At 41.5% G+C, this 17,251-nt stretch overlaps 1 protein-coding gene across 2 annotated transcripts in view; it reads right to left on the bottom strand.

Moving 5' to 3' along the window:
• GLCE (glucuronic acid epimerase) overlaps positions 1 to 17,251 on the bottom strand; it is an 81,764-nt gene that overhangs the window by 11,567 nt on the left and 52,946 nt on the right. For both annotated transcript variants that reach the window (XM_075858355.1, XM_075858356.1), the window contains exons 2-3: positions 4,057 to 4,628; positions 957 to 1,199 (exon numbers count right to left, since the gene is read on the bottom strand). In XM_075858355.1, coding sequence (XP_075714470.1) covers positions 957 to 1,199; positions 4,057 to 4,615 — 802 coding nt within the window. In that variant the 5' untranslated portion in view covers positions 4,616 to 4,628. The remainder of the gene's footprint in view (positions 1 to 956; positions 1,200 to 4,056; positions 4,629 to 17,251) is intronic.

Genomic DNA, 17,251 nt, shown 5'->3' with positions numbered 1-17,251 from the left:
AACCCAAAAGAATGTCAGTTCCTTTGCCCTTTAAAAAGAGGTATTCCCCAACTAGAAAGTATGAAAACAAGTTGGAAGATATCACGGTTTACTATTAAGATCTTCTGATCACCACAAGCACCAGATAACAGGCCATAAATGGTGACATTTTCAGCCTGTTCTTCCCATTGGGTAAAAAGCCTAAAACTACGCATGGCCAGCTTACCTGGTTACAGCAATATGACGAGAATGGAAATCTACAAGACTACCACTAGAGCAGTGAGATACAATCTCTGCGTACCACATCCTATGATGTACTTTGTAAATAAGGAATGTATAACCATAAAACGTTCCTAAAACAAGAATAAATATATAACTGTCTTCGTTCCCAACCTCATCCATTGAAGGCCGATTAAAGTTTTCAACCTTCTCGCACTCTCGGTTACGGACTCTTTAACGAGCTTTTAACGTACTGCGGCGCCTCTGATCAATACCCATTAGGATTAACTAGTCAGTCAATCACTTCAGGATTAAATTAGGTCACTATTTTCATCACCTTCTAGATAGAGTTGGAGGACAGCCTATCCTCCCACCCTCTGATAATGAATAGTGGAACTCACACAGTTGACAAATTGGTTTGTCAGTTACCAATGTGGAACCTGCACCCAGCTCTCCCCATGTCAGTGTATCTGGAGGCACTGAAGAACAGATACTTACTAGTGATATTTTCTCAATTAAATGCAATTCATTTTCATAATCTCAATGTAGACAATGCAAATATTGCATTACAAGTATTTTGCCATGAGTCTTTTAAGGTTAAAATTAGGTTTTTACAGGCTACCGCATGTCGTTCATTTATGTTTCACAATGGTAAACAACTTGTAGGACCATTAAGTTGCAGCGTGGAAGAGATTGGCATCTTACGGCTAACAAAGACTTAGAGCAAATGTGAACATCTAATAGCTTCCCAAACTCACCTGGTACTATAAAGTGTCTGACATGACTATTCCTTGTCTTATCATAAACTGTAGTAATGGATGCTCCCTTAGGAATAGTCCATGTGCCCCGCATTTCTTCGATCTTGTCATCCGCCTTCTCGTATACCTCCATATGTGGAGGCTTCTCGGTCAAGTTCTTGCTGTAGTGACTAAGCCCATACTGAGCAATCTGGATTGGGTAAAAATATCCCTGTGGACCCCATTGAGTAGATAATGGGACACCTGAAAAAAGACAAACAAGATAATTTAAGAAATAATTGGGAACACTATAGAAGCATAAATACCAAAAAGGTGGCCTGGGTACAATACAAGGGTTCCAAACTTCTGTAATTTATAAAAAGAGTCCGTAAAAATAGGAGACTTTCAGCCAGTGCCCGAAATAGTGTTTTATTCTAAAGCTGGAGGGGGTTTTGCAGGTTACGGTGATAGTAATGATCAGCATTTTACAGTTCTAGTAAGTTCTGCTAATGTGTTCAGGGCTGGCATCAGAACTAGGCAAACCTGGCTAGATGCCAAGGCTCACGGGGCTTGGGGGTCCCACGACAACTGAGTAAACATGCTTTATGCTTGTCAAGAGTGGGTGGATAGGGTAACCTCGTTAATCTGGCCCTAATCTCAGCGATAGATATACATTACTTATAACCTATATCATTCAGTTTTAGTTTTCCAATTTGCCATTAAAATGTTTTGCTGTGCAGGATTATAAGCTATGTTGTCTAGAAAAAACAAAATAGGAGGTAGTCAACCCTGGAAAATACATAGAAGAGATTAACTACAGATATCCCACATCGCGCTTGCTGCAATTTAAGATAAATAATTTATGCCCTGTAAACTACAGCCCATTCATCCGATAAAAGGTACACCAATATAGAATAGAGTAGTAACTAATTTTAACCCTTTTTCTCATAAAATACCTAAATAAAATGTCGCAACTTTAAACGATTGCTGTGACTAGAATATAAAGGGTATCATATTAAAAATGATATAAGGATCAAAGCCCTAGGTGCACTATTTGGGTTGCAGCCCTTATTTGAATTGGGGGAGAAGGAGGAAAAGACTTCTAAGTACTGTTCTAGGGGTGTACGCTGCAATTGATAGCAGGAAGAAAGATCACAGCCTGTCATCCCTCCCTCTGCGACCCCAGGGGTGTCATGCGTGAACTTTTGTACTCTCCGATTGTCACATACAGGAAGGGGCGGGGGGTCCCTATTAAAAGGGTGAGAAGATGAGAAGTTGTAATGACATTTATATAGCATCAACAAAGCGCACTAAACATATACAGACAATATGAGACATTACATTGTGACAAAAGTAATTAGCAAATTCAAACAAGAGGAGCGAGGACCCTGCCCGCAAAAGCTTATAATCTATGAGGAAATAAGGGAGACACAAAATGTAAAAAAAAAAGTGCTCGTTTAAAACAATGGTCCAGCCATCTTTTATACATATGGGGTAGTACACATAAAGCTGCATGAGCCGGTCACCAGCCAGTGTCTGTGTATGACAGACATGAAGTGCATTAGGGTACAAGGAGTGTGGGGGATAAGGTTTCATGAAGTGGTCAGGTTCTGAGGTCTAAAGTAGTAGGTGGGAGTGGAAAAAAAAGAAAGTAACCAGATTAGGGAATGTGAAAGGCCTGTATATAAAGATGTGTTTTGTGGGCCACGTTTAAAACCGTGAATGTTGGGAATTAAACCTAACGTTCGGGGAATCACATGCGAGTGAACTGGTGCAGCACGAGAAAAGTCTTCTGGAAGTTGGAGGATGTTAATCTAAGGTTGCTGGCAGAATGTAGAACGCGAGTAGGGTGGTAGACAGAGATGAGGGAGGAGATGTAAGGAGGTGCAGGACTGTGGAGAACATGGTGGGTGACAGTATTAAGTTTGTTTTGAATTTTTTACATGTTACGCTTGATGCAAAAATCGCATGAAGGTGCCCACGAGTATATTAGTGCTGGAGTGGATTTTCAGTGTGCCAGGTGTCTACTTTCAGAAAACGTATAGGTGCGGGAGTATAAGAGGATTTTTATTTATTTTTAACTTATTTTATTTTTATGGCTGCTAGGCTAAGGAAGCAAAAGTTTAATATTTCTGGAAGTGGTAAATAATTTAACCCACTTCCCACAGAAGGACGTGAAATATGCCTAAGAGGAAGGGGGGAGAGCGGGCTCCATAGACAGTGGGTATCAGCTGTATATTACAGCGGACACCTTACTCGAACGGCTGGGATCGGAAATAATTCCAATACTGGACTTTTACCCACTTAATCAATATCAATCGCAGCATCTATGAAAAAAAACAAAAAGGGACCTGGTCCTGAAAAGGTTAGGCAAGTAATTTCACTATAAATTAAAATATAGGATTATATATGAACATGTTACTGTTAACTGGCAGAATTATAGGGTGAAACAGGAGTGCTTTTTAACTACAGTGAAGGTTAGCGCTGGCTTCAACCAAATAATGTGAATAACTACTGTCTACGCATGTTCTCACCAAGTTTTATTTGGCATCTTTTGTGTTCTCAGGCGTTTTCTTGCTAACAATAGCACAGTATTTTAGCGGTAGTAGATACTGAACGTTAATGTCCATTTACATGTGACAATTTTTCTAAACCACTGAGGAATAATCCTGGACGCACAAAAAATTACACCTCAAAGATGGACATTTACATAACTACAAGTTGCAAATTTGCTCGTATGAGCAACACCGCTTTATAGACCTTGACGAAGTGGACCAAATATGTTCATGCTATAGCAATGTGGGCCACCACAGGCAGATGTCTATGCATTTGTAGACATCTTCACGTCTTGCCCACTAAGTATTAGCCGCACTCCAGTACAGCTCCAGTGAAGAAGCAAGATGGCCACTTCTCCCTACTTACTTTAATATAATAAAAATAGGACTATAGCATTTGCAAATTTAAGGACCAATGTAGTTAAAGGGAGATGTTTAGGGAGTCTCAGCAGGAACCTCAATACATCTATAATCTGTGAAATCATAGTTCATCCTGTCTAGTGTAAATTGTCCATTATTGAGTACAAATTAATCTATCTAGGTCATCTTATTCTGTGTTAAATTACCTTCTACACCACTGATGCACTTCACTCGATCTCGGACTTCCACATTATAACCCTCAAAGGACATAAAGACTCCATCAGGATGGTATGGGCCTCGCTGTGCATATACTTTGGAGTAGCTATGGGAAAACTCAAATCGTTCAAAGCCATCATACGGAGCAATTTTCCCATAAACCTCAAAGTACTTCTCCATCCAGGAGAAGGGCATGTACACTTCATTGCCCTCTTTCCTGCAACGCACATTCTGATCTTCATTGATCACACAGTCTATCTCCTCATACTTCAATCCTGTTCCTTTACTGCCCACCAAAGGTGGCGCTTTCTGCTGCTCCTGTGGCGAGGCCTCCTCCGATTTGAGCTGGCCATTGGCAGCATTGCTCTCAGAAGCTGCTGCCCTCTTCTCAAGGCTGTCAACTCTCACGCCAGATTGTGGTACCCATGGGAGGGAAGAAGTATGGTCATCGGAGGAGCATTTGTTCCACAGCAAGACGGTCACCAAGGTAAAGAGCGAACAGATAAATATTAGTGTCTTATAATTGACGCGAGCTGCCAAGCAACGCATGTTCAGAACATACCTATAAAAGAAAAAGAAAAAAAAGAACATAGGAATATTTATTTTTACACCAACTATGTAAGAGTATGAACAAATTACACTTTTAACTACTAATTATATCATACAGGAAAAGTTCAGAATGAAGCAATTGAGCTGTAGCCTTGTGGAAACACGTCATCGCCAAACAGATGACTCCAGCAATGGCGAAAAGTGATTGGAATAGCCACAATTTTAAACAGTATTGCACACAGTTATGGGAAAAATATTTGTTAGTAAACATCAGACCATATACTCTATCTGTGGTGGACTCAAACAGCATCATCCACTCATATCAGACTGTAATTACTCAGTGGCACAAACAGAAGAGGTATGTGTTTTTTTTGGGCATTGAGACAATAAAGAGTGGCAACTTAATGGACAGAAGCAGGGTTGGCCAAATTTTAGCTGGTCTTGTTATGGAGGTCTTTGGAAAATGTTATCATTTGGTCTCTAATAACCAGTAAGAGCCAATTTGACTTTCTTTCAAAGTCTACAGTGTTCTATCTGTCCCTGGACTGGAACAACTAAAGCGGACCATACAATCTGGCCTTGCTGTGGCACGAAAGACTGTACCAGGCACCGACCAAAGACAGATATCTGTGAAGAACTCAATACGAGGTCTTGAATTGTCATCGTTGGATACAGTCGTTCAGGAAAAAAAGTTGTTTGTACCAGACCGATGTAAACCCCATCAATAAAAAACCAGGCCCAGATCATAGATCAAGGCAGAGATTGATCAGAAAATCTGTAATTTTAACTTACGGAGAAGTCGACAAGAACAGTAAGTCATTCAGAAAACATCAGTCTTTAGTGCACGGTTAGAATAAAATCTATCTCCAAGATTTGCTTCTCCACACGACTGTTGTTGATACACATCCCGAAGTGAGTATATGAGAGAAGACCACCATATAGTACGTTGTACCATCACAACATTAAAGAGAACCAGACAAGGTCCGATCTTGCCTTTCTACTATATACAAACAGTATAAAGCATACGATGTGGTTATAAACTAGAACAACCAAACTGTACATCTGGTCATTCTTTGTCTTCGGACTAAGCAGCTAGACTTTTCTGTGAAGCTAGAACATGTTCAGCGTTGCTGTATAATCCGGTAGAGGCTTTTCATAATCAACATCCAAATGCATGTTTCAGCTTGAAGGGCTTACTAAAGAAAAAGACTTAAAACGGAGCCCAAAAACTGCATGATATTATGCCATTTGGCAGACAGTGGCAGAAATACCCCTGCACCCAAAGAGTAGCATATGTCGACAACTACAACTAAAATCTGGAGATAAACCATCTGTTAATAAACTCTTGTTTAAATCATGGGAAATACATTCAGCCACATACAGTTCTAGGTTTTAAAGACACGCATACATATAATTTATATCCCATACTAGACGGCAATATTATACCTTCCCCAGTCCCCACAGAGCTCTGCAAGTTAAAGTTTATGCTGATAAATTCGTGATGTGACCAAGTTGAGCCAATATACGAGGCAAAAGCTGACTAAATGCTCTATGTCAGCAGCAGGATTTCTGGACAGAAGCGATAAGACTATATCAGCCTCTCACAGGGTTGTCAGCACACTCCACAGCATCATCCATCTGGATCAGAACAAACACACTCTTATGTAGCTCTGCCTCTATAAAAACGCAAGATACACAACAATATCCAATCTCTAGAAGCCCAGCTTCTGATGTTTGTAGCCACGAGCAGAGATACAGCTCACATATGCTGCAGGTCTATACATGAATTACATTCCCCTATTCTACAGCGCTGTACATCAACTCTCTCCTACATTCACGGTGCAAATTTATGAGGAGAAACGTCCTTCCTATACATTGCATATGATTACGGCTTAGCAATAAACCTATAATCCTCACATATACTGAACCGAAAAAGAAGCTTTATCCTGGATTAATATTGACCATATAGACTGCAAAAGTAAACCTCACCACGCCTGCAATCGATCTTCATTCCGTTATTTATTTCGCTTCGTATTTCAGTAAAATTTCACTCTTTTAGTTCCCATGCACACGACCATATTTGACGGTACATATTGATGTAGTATCTATTATATGTCTTTCCTCATTTCCCGGTTATATTCTTAAACCATAGAAATGATACTCTATGTCATGACGCCGAATGGAGTCTCTCCTCTCCGAGACGTAGCATCTGTAAGCCATGGCAATGATGCTTCACGTAATGACGTATCGCTCTTCGAAGCGGTGGTGTCCTATTGCTAAATATACCAAATTAATACAAATGCGCCAAGCTCTGCTATGTGTCTCCATTTCTCTTGGCAACGTTGGCTGCAAAACATTGAGCTCTTGACCAAACTCCCATTACTAGTAAGACATGTTGTTGCGACTATGTTCATTTACTTTGAATAGACTTATGATATGTTACTAAAATACCTATGTTACTTTATGAGATTCTAACAATATTATGTTTATTTTATACATAGGCCGTCTCGGACCTTTTTCAAATCCAGTCTGAGAAGTCGTCAGTCATAGCTCAGAAATTTCATGATGTATGGTAACCAATGAAGGTTTCTTGAGGATTGGATTATTGATTACTAATATTTGAGATAAGTGTCACAGATCCAGAATATTCCGCCCATACTCTACCTCTGACTTTACATAGAAACATACACAGAGTTTTCTTAGAGATTCAGTGAGAATACAGGAGAAAAAAATATATAGAAATAAATAGGGGCATGCTGTAAGGCCTCATGCACACGAACGTAAAAACGCCCGTAATTACGGGCCCATAGACTTCTATTGGCCACGGGTACCGCCTCGTATGCTTAATGGAAGGTGCCCGTGCCGTTGAAAAATATAGAACATGTCCTATTTCATGCCCTAATAACAGCACTTGCAGGCCCATAGAAGTCTATGGGGCTCCAGTAATTACGGGTGGCTACGTGTGTGCACCCGTAATTACGGGAGCGTTGCTAGGCGACGTCAGGGGATAGTCACTGTCCAGGGTGCTGAAAGAGTTAACTGATCGGCAGTAACTCTTTCAGTACCCGGGACAGTGACTACCGCTGGAGTTAATAGTATTAAAAGTTAACTTACCTGCTTCTTCCTCCAGTCCGGCCTCCCGGGATGACGTTTCATCCCATGTGACCGCTGCAGTGGTCACATGGACTGCCGTGTCATCCAGGGAGGTTGGACTGGATGTCAAAAGAGGGATGCGTCACCAAGACAACGGTACCGTATGAACTTCTTTTACTTTCAATCGCTGCGGAAACTCTGCCCGAAAGGGCTGCCCCTTCTTGCTTTCCAGCACTGATAGAGAGAAGGGGCTGCCGATTAGTGCAGAGAAAATGGGTCCGTAAATACGGGTGGTATACTGGTGACACCGGACCCGTATTTACGGGCACGGGTCCGTATATACTGGTTGAATACGTGTGACAAAAGGACCCGTATTTACGCCAGTATTCATGGGAGGAAAAAAAATAAGTTAGTGTGCATGAGGCCTTAGTCGTTACTTCTGAAGCAGAATCCCCGACCCTGTGGCCGGTGATGCCCTCCTCCTCACGTGCACTTCGCTCTGTGAGGAGGAGGAGAGAGAGAGACACAGAGCGAGCGACGGAAGACACGGCCATAACTCGGAACACATTCCAGTGATGGCCGTGTATTACCCGGCCCCATAGACTTCTATGGGAAACGGACGAAAATAGGGCATGTACCATTTTTTGACGGCAGGGTTTCCCGGGCCGTCAAAAAATCAGTCGTGTGAATAGCCCCATTTGGGGTCTATTGTTCCTACTGCAGCCGTGTAACGGCCGTTTTTTGGACGGCCGGGAAAGCCTGTCGTGTGAATAGGGCCTAAGGGTATGTGCACACGCTAGACTAAAAACGCCTGAAAATACGGAGCTGTTTTCAGAGAAAACAGCCTCTGATTTTCAGGCGTTTTTGAAGCTGAAAATGAAGCTTCTTTTAATTTGGAGCTTCTTTGGAGGCGTTTTTTTGAGGCGTTTTTCATAGTGTTCAATGGAAAATCAGCTCCAGAAAACGCCTCAAGAAGTGACATGCTACTTCTTTTTACGGAGCGTCTTTTTAACGCTCCGTTTTTTAAAACAGAGGAGTAAAAAGACGCCTCGTATGAACTAAATGCGTTTTTCCCATTGATTTCAATGGGCAGATGTTCGTAGGCGTTCAGCTTCCGTTTTTTCAGGCGTTTTTCGAGGCGTAAACGCCCCAAAGTACGCCTGAAAAACACTGCTCAATTACGGCTACAAACATTTGTCCATTGGTTTCAATGGGTTTTACGATGTTCTGTTCCCACGAGGTGTAATTTTACACGTTGTTGTCAAAAGACGGCGCGTAAAAAGACGCCCGCGTCAAAGAAGTGCATGTCACTTCTTGGGACGTTTTTGGAGCCTTTTTCATTGACTCCATTGAAATACAGCTCCAATAACGTCCGTAAAATACGCCGCGAAAAGTTACAAAAACGTCTGAAAATCAGGAGCTGTTTTCAGGCGAAAACAGCTCCGTAATTTCAGACGTATTTTGCAACTGCGTGTGAACATACCCTAATACTGCATTTTTTGATGCATTTAAAAGATGTGCTTTTTACATTCTGATGCGGAAATAGGTGCATTTTTATTTTTTAAAAACAGAAGGAAACAAGATAATTTGACTTTCTGCGAATTTTAAAATACGCACCGCATGTCCATTGACGTGCAGAAAATAAATCTGCAAGGTTTAGAGGAGATTTCTTGAAATCGCATTTACTTTGCTGGTTCTGTATTACACTGCGGGTTTGCCGTACGAAAATGCACGCAGCAAATCTGCACGTAACACTCGTGCATTTGGCCTAAGGGTTGATATTGCAATCTAGTAGTGCAGTCTGCATCATTGGGGTATAAATCACACGTGGTAGATTTAGGCCTTATTCACACGAGTGTATTTCACATCCGTGTTACGTGCGTTAAAACAATAGACGTCACACGGACCTATGCAATTCAATGGGTCCATTCAGACATTGTGTTTTTCACGCAGCATGTCCGCTGTGTGAAACTCACTGCATGTCCTATGCTTGTGCGTTTTTTTGCGCCTCACGCACCCATTGAAGTCAATGGGTGCGTGAAAATCACGGACAGCACATCCGTGTGCCATGCGCTTTTCACATAATAGTTGCTAAAGAAATAGAGAGGAAAAAACCACCTCCTTCAGTTTATTTTGCGGACGTAAAAAACGCGTTACATACAGAAAATGCAAAAAAAACAGACACGCACTGTACACTGATGTAACATAGAACTGAAACTCAAGAAAAACGGACACGTTCCTGTGAATAAGGCCTTATTGCAGAAGTTTGGGGTTCCTTCTGCAGCATGTGCATAGATTTCTGCAGACACCATTCAGATGAACGCGACAGTAGCAGAAACTTCTGCAACAAATCTAACGCGCTTGAATATACTCTTATACGTTGCCGTGCAAGCGGAATATGTGTGCGCATCAGCCTATCCAGTACCTAAATTGAACAGATTCATAAACATTATTACGGGTCTCTTCATTACTTTATGCACACTATGGTGTAATGCTATGAATTGGCTGTATGTCTAATTACACATTACGGGTTGTAAAGGATTAAAAAAAACATGGCTGCTTTCTTCCAAAAACAGTGCAACACTGGTCAATGGTTGTGTGTGGTATTGCAACTCAGCCCCATTCACTTCAACGAAGCCTAGCTTTATTAACACAACCAATGTACAGGTGTAGCGTAGTTTCTGGAAGAACACAGCATTTTTTTCTAAACCTATACAATTCCTTGAATACCTGTGTTAGGCTATATTCACACAGTTTTTTGACGCGGAAAGCGCGCCGCAAAACTCGTCAAAAACGGCCCTAAAATGCCTCCCATTGATTTCAATGGGAGGCGTCTTTTTCCAACGAGCGGAAAAACCGTCTCGCAGGAGAAAGAAGGGACATGCCATTCGGGCGTTTACGCCTCTGACCTCCCATTGACTTCAATGGGAGGCAGAGAAAGCGTATTTCGCGGCGTTTTATGACCGCGGCGCTCAATGGCCGAGGGCGAAAAACGGCGTGCAGGGAGAGGAAAATCTGCATCAAACTTCCAAACAGAATTTTGAGGCAGAAATTCCGCCTACAAAAAACTCTGTGTGAACATAGCCCGAGGGCTTATTCAGACGAACGTGATATACGTCCGTGCAACGCGCGTGATTTTCACGCGTCTCACACGGACCTACATTTGTCTATGGGGCCGTGCAGACAGTCCGTGATTTTTACGCAGCGTGAGTCCGCTGTGTAAAACTCACGACATGTCCTATATTTGTGCGTTGTTCGTGCATCACGCACCCATTGAAGTCAATGGGTGCGTGAAAATCACGCGCACCACACGGAAGCACTTCCGTGGGACGCCCGTGATTCGCGCAACAGCAGTCAAAAGTATGAATGAAAACAGTGCTTTTCTGTTTACAAACATACAGTGTGTCATAATGATGGCGGCTGCTTGAAAATCACGCAGCCGCGCATCATATGGTGATGACACACGGAGCTGTTAAGTGCCTTTTGCGCGCGCAAACGACCGCATTTTTAGCGCGCGCAAAACGCACATGCTCGTGTGAATCCGGCCTAAAAGTGATTAAAAAAAACCATGCCAAAACCACAACAAATAAATTTAAAAAAAAGGCTTGTAATGTAATTACACCTGGAATGAGTAGAGCTGAATAGGTACTTAGAAGGACTACGACTAAAGTGTACCTCCTATAACATAATTTAGCTCTCTGAAGCGCTCATATTATAATTAAAACAATATCAATTTCTGACAGCAAATCATTAGCGGAAAATAAAAAGTGAAAACAGATTAAAATTGCCCATCTAGTCCATTATTTTTTTTCTAAGGCCACTTTCAAACGGTAGTATTTTGCATCAGTATTTGCAGGCCAAAACTAGGAGTAGAACCTACACAGAGAAAAAGTATAATGGAAAGATTTCTCTCTCTTCAGGGTATTGGGCCCACTCCTGGTTTTGGCTTCCAAATACTGACCAAAATACGCAAGAGTGAAAGTGGCCTTAAGTAGAGAATGGAGTATAAAAGGGCCTCATGCACACAACCATAGTGTTTTTAACCATCCGCAAACGCTGATCCATAGTCATCTGCAAGTCATCCGCATATCTGGCACGCGTTCTGCAAATACGGTCTGCAAATACGGATCCGCAAAAAAAAAATACAAAATACATAAAAAGGGGAGGCTACAAATGATGTCACCAACACGTCCCAACCCCTTGAAAAGGTCATGATCTCAGGCGCCATTTCTTGCATAGCAACGCTTCCGCAATTATGGATGGCTGCGGATGTACATCCATGTAAAACGCAAGGATAAAAATAAAACCACCACATTAAAAAACCTAGTTGCGGTTTTTCGGCGAAGTTCTAACCGCCACATGTGTATGGCCACCTTATTGAGAGTCTACATAGCGATATACACAATCACACACCGGCCCTTTAGTGTTATATACAAATTCCAAAAAGAGCGTATACCCCTAAGCTGTACCTACGCACACAGAAGACCATAACGTTCCTTGCCCAGATAAACGAGCTATGCCCAGTGGACGCCCTCCTCACAATACCTCCTCCCTGCTAGAAGTACATAGCCGAGATCCGAAAACAAGAGGCATTTGCTATAAATCCCGAGCCCACACACAGTGTTGGCTGCCACTTTCCGCTTTGCATTTTTAATCTGAGTGGGAGAAAAAGCAGCGTTCCACTGTCTAATGTGAATACAAATGTAAGCTAATTGGTTTCAACCCTAATTGAATTCAGATCAGTGTGCAGCCTACTGAATGGAAGAAACTCCCCTTCCCAGCAACGTAATCCTTCTATGTAATTGGTTCACTAAGTGCTCGCGTGGAGTACTAAACAGCACAGGTAACGCAAGGACAAGCGTGATCAAGTGCATTAAATAGAGCGCACCATGCAACGAAAATATTAAAGAGCTATTTAGAGAAATTGGTAGACTTCAGCACCTATTGATCGTAATTGTTTCACGGGTTTCCCATTTTTCATGAACTACACTGTTCATCCGAAGTCTCCTGGTTCATGAACATATTGCTAGGACTAGGACTAATGTTTCAAAGAATTCAGCCGTAAAAAACAAAAAATAAAACAAATTCCACACTATTTCAAATTTATTTACCATGAAAATTCCCCTTTGGTTCTCTATACTGCAGTAAATAAACAGCATGTTGTCACTGCAGTAGTTTGTCCAGAGTGACGTGGAGAAGTCATTTTATGGCCTTATTCACACGAACATGTGGGTTTTGCGCGCGCAGAAAACGCGTTTTTTGCGCGTTGCAGTTCCGTGTGTCATAAGTGTTTGCTGCGTGGCTGCGTGATTTTCACGCATATGCCATCCTTATGACACGCGGTTTTGAGGTTTAGAAAAAGAAATGAAGGAAGTGGTTTTATTTTTCCCTTCATTTCTTGATCTACTGTTGCACGAATCACACGCGACACACAGAAGTGCTTCCGTGTGCTGCGCGTGATTTTCACGCATCCTTTGATGGTTTAATGGGTGCGTGATGCGTGAAAAACGGACAAGTATAGGACATGTCGTGAGTTTTACGAAGCGGACACACGCTGCATGAAAATCACGGAATGTCTGAACGGCCCCATTGACTAACATAGGTCCGTGCAACGCGTGATTTTCATGCGCGTATCACGGACGTTAAACACGTTCGTGTGAATAAGACCGAACATTAAGCATATTAGATTTTTTTTGTCTTTTTCTATGTTGCAGGTTGGGTACCTGCAAAAAAAAAAAAAAAAAAAAGGCAAGTTCACAAAAAAATGTCTTTAATGGAATTTGATTTTAGGGGACAACATAAAGAGGGTATAACAGCGACAAATATTTATGGTATATCCACAGGCTATGCAATATATTATCATGGAGGACTTTATAGAAGTCTAAGGAGAGTGATGGAAACAGAAGAGCATAAATATTTGTCGCTGGAGAACCCCTTTTGGTGACCCTTTGCTTGAACATTAGATAATGGCTTTTGGTCTCCTTCACACACAGATTATTATTTTTTTTGGCAAAATTAACTGCATAACAAAAAAACACATTTAAAAACGCCAGTGTTAGGCCCATTCACATCACATTTGTGCTATCCGCCAAGCGTAAACGCTTTTAAACACTAAAAAAGTACTGAAACGTATAGCTCAGCATATACATAGACTGTAATGGCTCAAACGTAGTCAAAAATTGCATCCGTTTGGCATGGTTTACGTTGGGATACTGAATTTTTTAAAGTACTGAAAAGCGTAGTCGGCATTGATCTCAATGGACGATGGATGTAAACATAACGCTATTAGTTTGTATCCGTTTACATACAGTAAATCTATCCGTTTTTTTTGTCTGTTTTTTTTCTATCAGTGTTCACTAAAAAAAAAAAAGTATACTTTTTTTTGTTTATGTAAAAAAAACAGACAAACATATACCGACGTATGAGTATACGCTAAACGTACACGCTATAAAAAAAAGACAAACAAAATGGTACACGTTTTCAATGGTTCACGTTTTTATAAAAAAAACAAACATACTGTGAATGGGGCCTTACTGAAATGTTACATGCGTTTTTTTATGGCGTTTTTAGTTGTCATTTTGTACATGCTTTTTCATGGCGTTTTCGAAGTCCTAGAGAGAAGCCTATGGGAAAAACATCTGGAAAACACACCATACCCAGAGCATGCAGTGTTCGGGGAAAAACACCACTGACCACAAAAGTGCCTCAGAAACTATAGACTTTATTGTAACACATGGCCCTACTAAAAAAAACGCATTAAAAACGCAGTGTGTGAATACAGCCTAAGGCCTCATGCACACGAACATATTTTTGTCCTCCCGGAGTTCTTGGTAAGTATGAGCGTCTTTTTTTTTTTTTTTTACACGTTGATGTATATTGTGATCGGAAGTCACTGTCCAGGGTGCTGATACAGTTACTGCCGATCGCTTAACTCTTTCAGCACCCTGGACAGTGACTATTTACTGATGTCGCCTAGCAACGCTCCCGTAATTACGGGTGCACACACGTAGACACCCGTAATTACGGGAGCCCAATAGACTTCTATGGACCTGCCTGTGCCGTAATTACGTCCTGAAATAGGACATGTTCTATATTTTTCAACGGCACGGGCACCTTCCCGTAAGCATACGGGGAGGTACCCGTGGGCAATAGAAGTCAATGGGCCCGTAAAAACGTGCCGTAAATACGTGCATTTTTACGTTCGTGTGCATGGGGCCTAAAGCGTAGATTCACTATAAAAGTTACTTATTGCTTGCATACTCAGCATTATTTAAAAGGCAATCTGCTAATAAAAAAAGGGAAGCCGAGAAGAAAAAACTAATTTCCGTTGGCTGCCCTCCAGGCGGAAGCAGGTTCAATACAGTCGGTGTCCGCTGGGTCATACACAGCATACAGGGTGCTGTAAGAGGCTGCTTGCATTCGGACGACAGATTCTTTGCAGGTGGATTATATTTTTATTGCCACGTTAAAAAAAACTAAAAAAAAACGCAAAATACAATACAAAAGATCAGTGCAAAAAATTGTAAAACAAATAAATAAAAAAGTAATATTATTTCACTCCATATTAAGGGTATGTTCACACGATTAACAAAATACGTCTGAAAATACGGAGCTGTTTTCAAGGGAAAACAGCTCCTGATTTTCAGATATTTTTTGAGCAACTCGCGTTTTTTACAACCGTTTTTTGGAGCTGTTTTCAATAGAGTCTATGAGAAAACGGCTCCAAAAACATCCCAAGAAGCGTCCTGCACTTCTTTTGACGAGCCGCCATTTTACGCACCGTATTTTGACAGCGACGCGTAAAATGACAGTTCATCTGCACAGAACATCGTAAGACCCATTGCAAGCAATGGGCAGATGTTTGCCGACGTATTGGAGCTGTCTTTTCAGGCGTAATTCGAGGCGTAAAACGCCTCCATTACCTCTGAAAAGAGGTCGTGTGCACCTACCCTAACTCAGTCATAGCAAGTCCGGACAGTGAGCATTGCCCGTCATAACTGCACAGTGAATCAACACTTACCAGGCGGAGTCTTGCACTCTACACATGGCGAACACAAGACTTGTGCAGTCCATGCCCGGGTAATTGGACGCCCTTTTAGGCAAACAAGGACTGAATCCACAGCTTGATGGGATATATTACATAATAATAGCACAATAGCTACAAAAGCCTGGCCACATTATCTTCTGTCACGTAGCCAATGTGTAATGACTGTGGCTAGTCTACCTGCCAGCTGGACTTCAATGCCAGGATAGTGAGCACAGAGGACACATAGAGGCTGAACTGCTGGCATCAAATCCTCTCCGTTCTTTAATGGCTGGCTAGTTATAATAGTGGCTATCTACTATAGTAAAGTCACGAGTTGTCCAAACAATACACAGAACAAACGACGGACTAGAATGATTTTGATGAGATGCAATGTATTTAATATCAGTGCCATCTACTAACGTATGAGTAATGATGAGGAATTGCTTGTGGTTGTTTTCCAAATCAGGTAAAAGACCAACCTGAAGATGATTTGTTCCCAATTACATACCAGCTTGTAGGACGTGGATTCAGTAACTGTCACCCACTTATACCAGCTACAGAAAACAATAGATGATGCAAGACACAGAATTACCATAGGGGCGATACTCTGCCCATTACTGAAAAACGTAAAGTGACAAGTCAATAAGAGGTTTACCTTCTGAAGATCCTGCTCCTGGGATTATACATGTAAGGGTATGTTCACACGGCCTATTTCCAGACGTAATTCAGGCGTTTTACACCTCGAATTATGCCTGAAAAGACGGCTCCATTAGGTCTGCAAACATCTAACCATTGCTTGCAATGGGTTTTACGATGTTCTGTTCAGACGAGGTGTAATTTTACGCTTCGATGTCAAAAGACGCCCGCATCAAAGAAGTGAAGGACACTTCTTGGGACGTTTTTGGAGCAGTTTTTCATTGACTCCATTGAAAAACAGCTCCAAAAACGTCCGTAAAGGACGCCGCGAAAAACGCGAGTACTTGCAAAAACGTCTGAAAATCAGGAGCTGTTTTCGCCTGAAAACAGCTCCGTAATTTCAGACATAATTTGCTACTGCGTGTGAACATACCCCTACTGTAGTTATACAACCCCGGTTGCAGCTTAGCCTTGGTAAATTTGGTAGCTTGTAATGCTACGCTCTGTTCACATCAGCTTTGGACTTTATGGTTGGCACGTACAAAAGGAAAATCTCCCAAAATTTGCCGATTGTAAGCCCCAGACATGTGCAACTGTATACCATACAGTTGTATACATAATCCAGAGGCTCCAATGTAAAAAGAAAGTATACTGCGACAGGTTATGCTTTCCTATACAGTGTCTTGCATTACCCCACCAGGTGTTTTTAAAGTTGATTTGATGTAATAGACCTGACAGAATAGTCCAAATTGTTACAGTGGAATGTAAAAAAAAATACCATGTTAAAAAAAAACTAAAAAAAAACCTGAAAAGTTGTAAGTGAATAAGTATTCAGAGCCTTTGCTATGAAAATTTTATGGAAGAGTGTCCAGAAAAAAAAA

Source organism: Rhinoderma darwinii, chromosome 3, assembly GCF_050947455.1.
Source record: "Rhinoderma darwinii isolate aRhiDar2 chromosome 3, aRhiDar2.hap1, whole genome shotgun sequence".
In the NCBI taxonomy this organism is placed as follows: domain Eukaryota; kingdom Metazoa; phylum Chordata; class Amphibia; order Anura; family Rhinodermatidae; genus Rhinoderma; species Rhinoderma darwinii.
The sequence above is the reverse complement of the archived record's forward strand: the minus strand, read 5'-3'. Positions and strand labels throughout refer to the sequence as shown.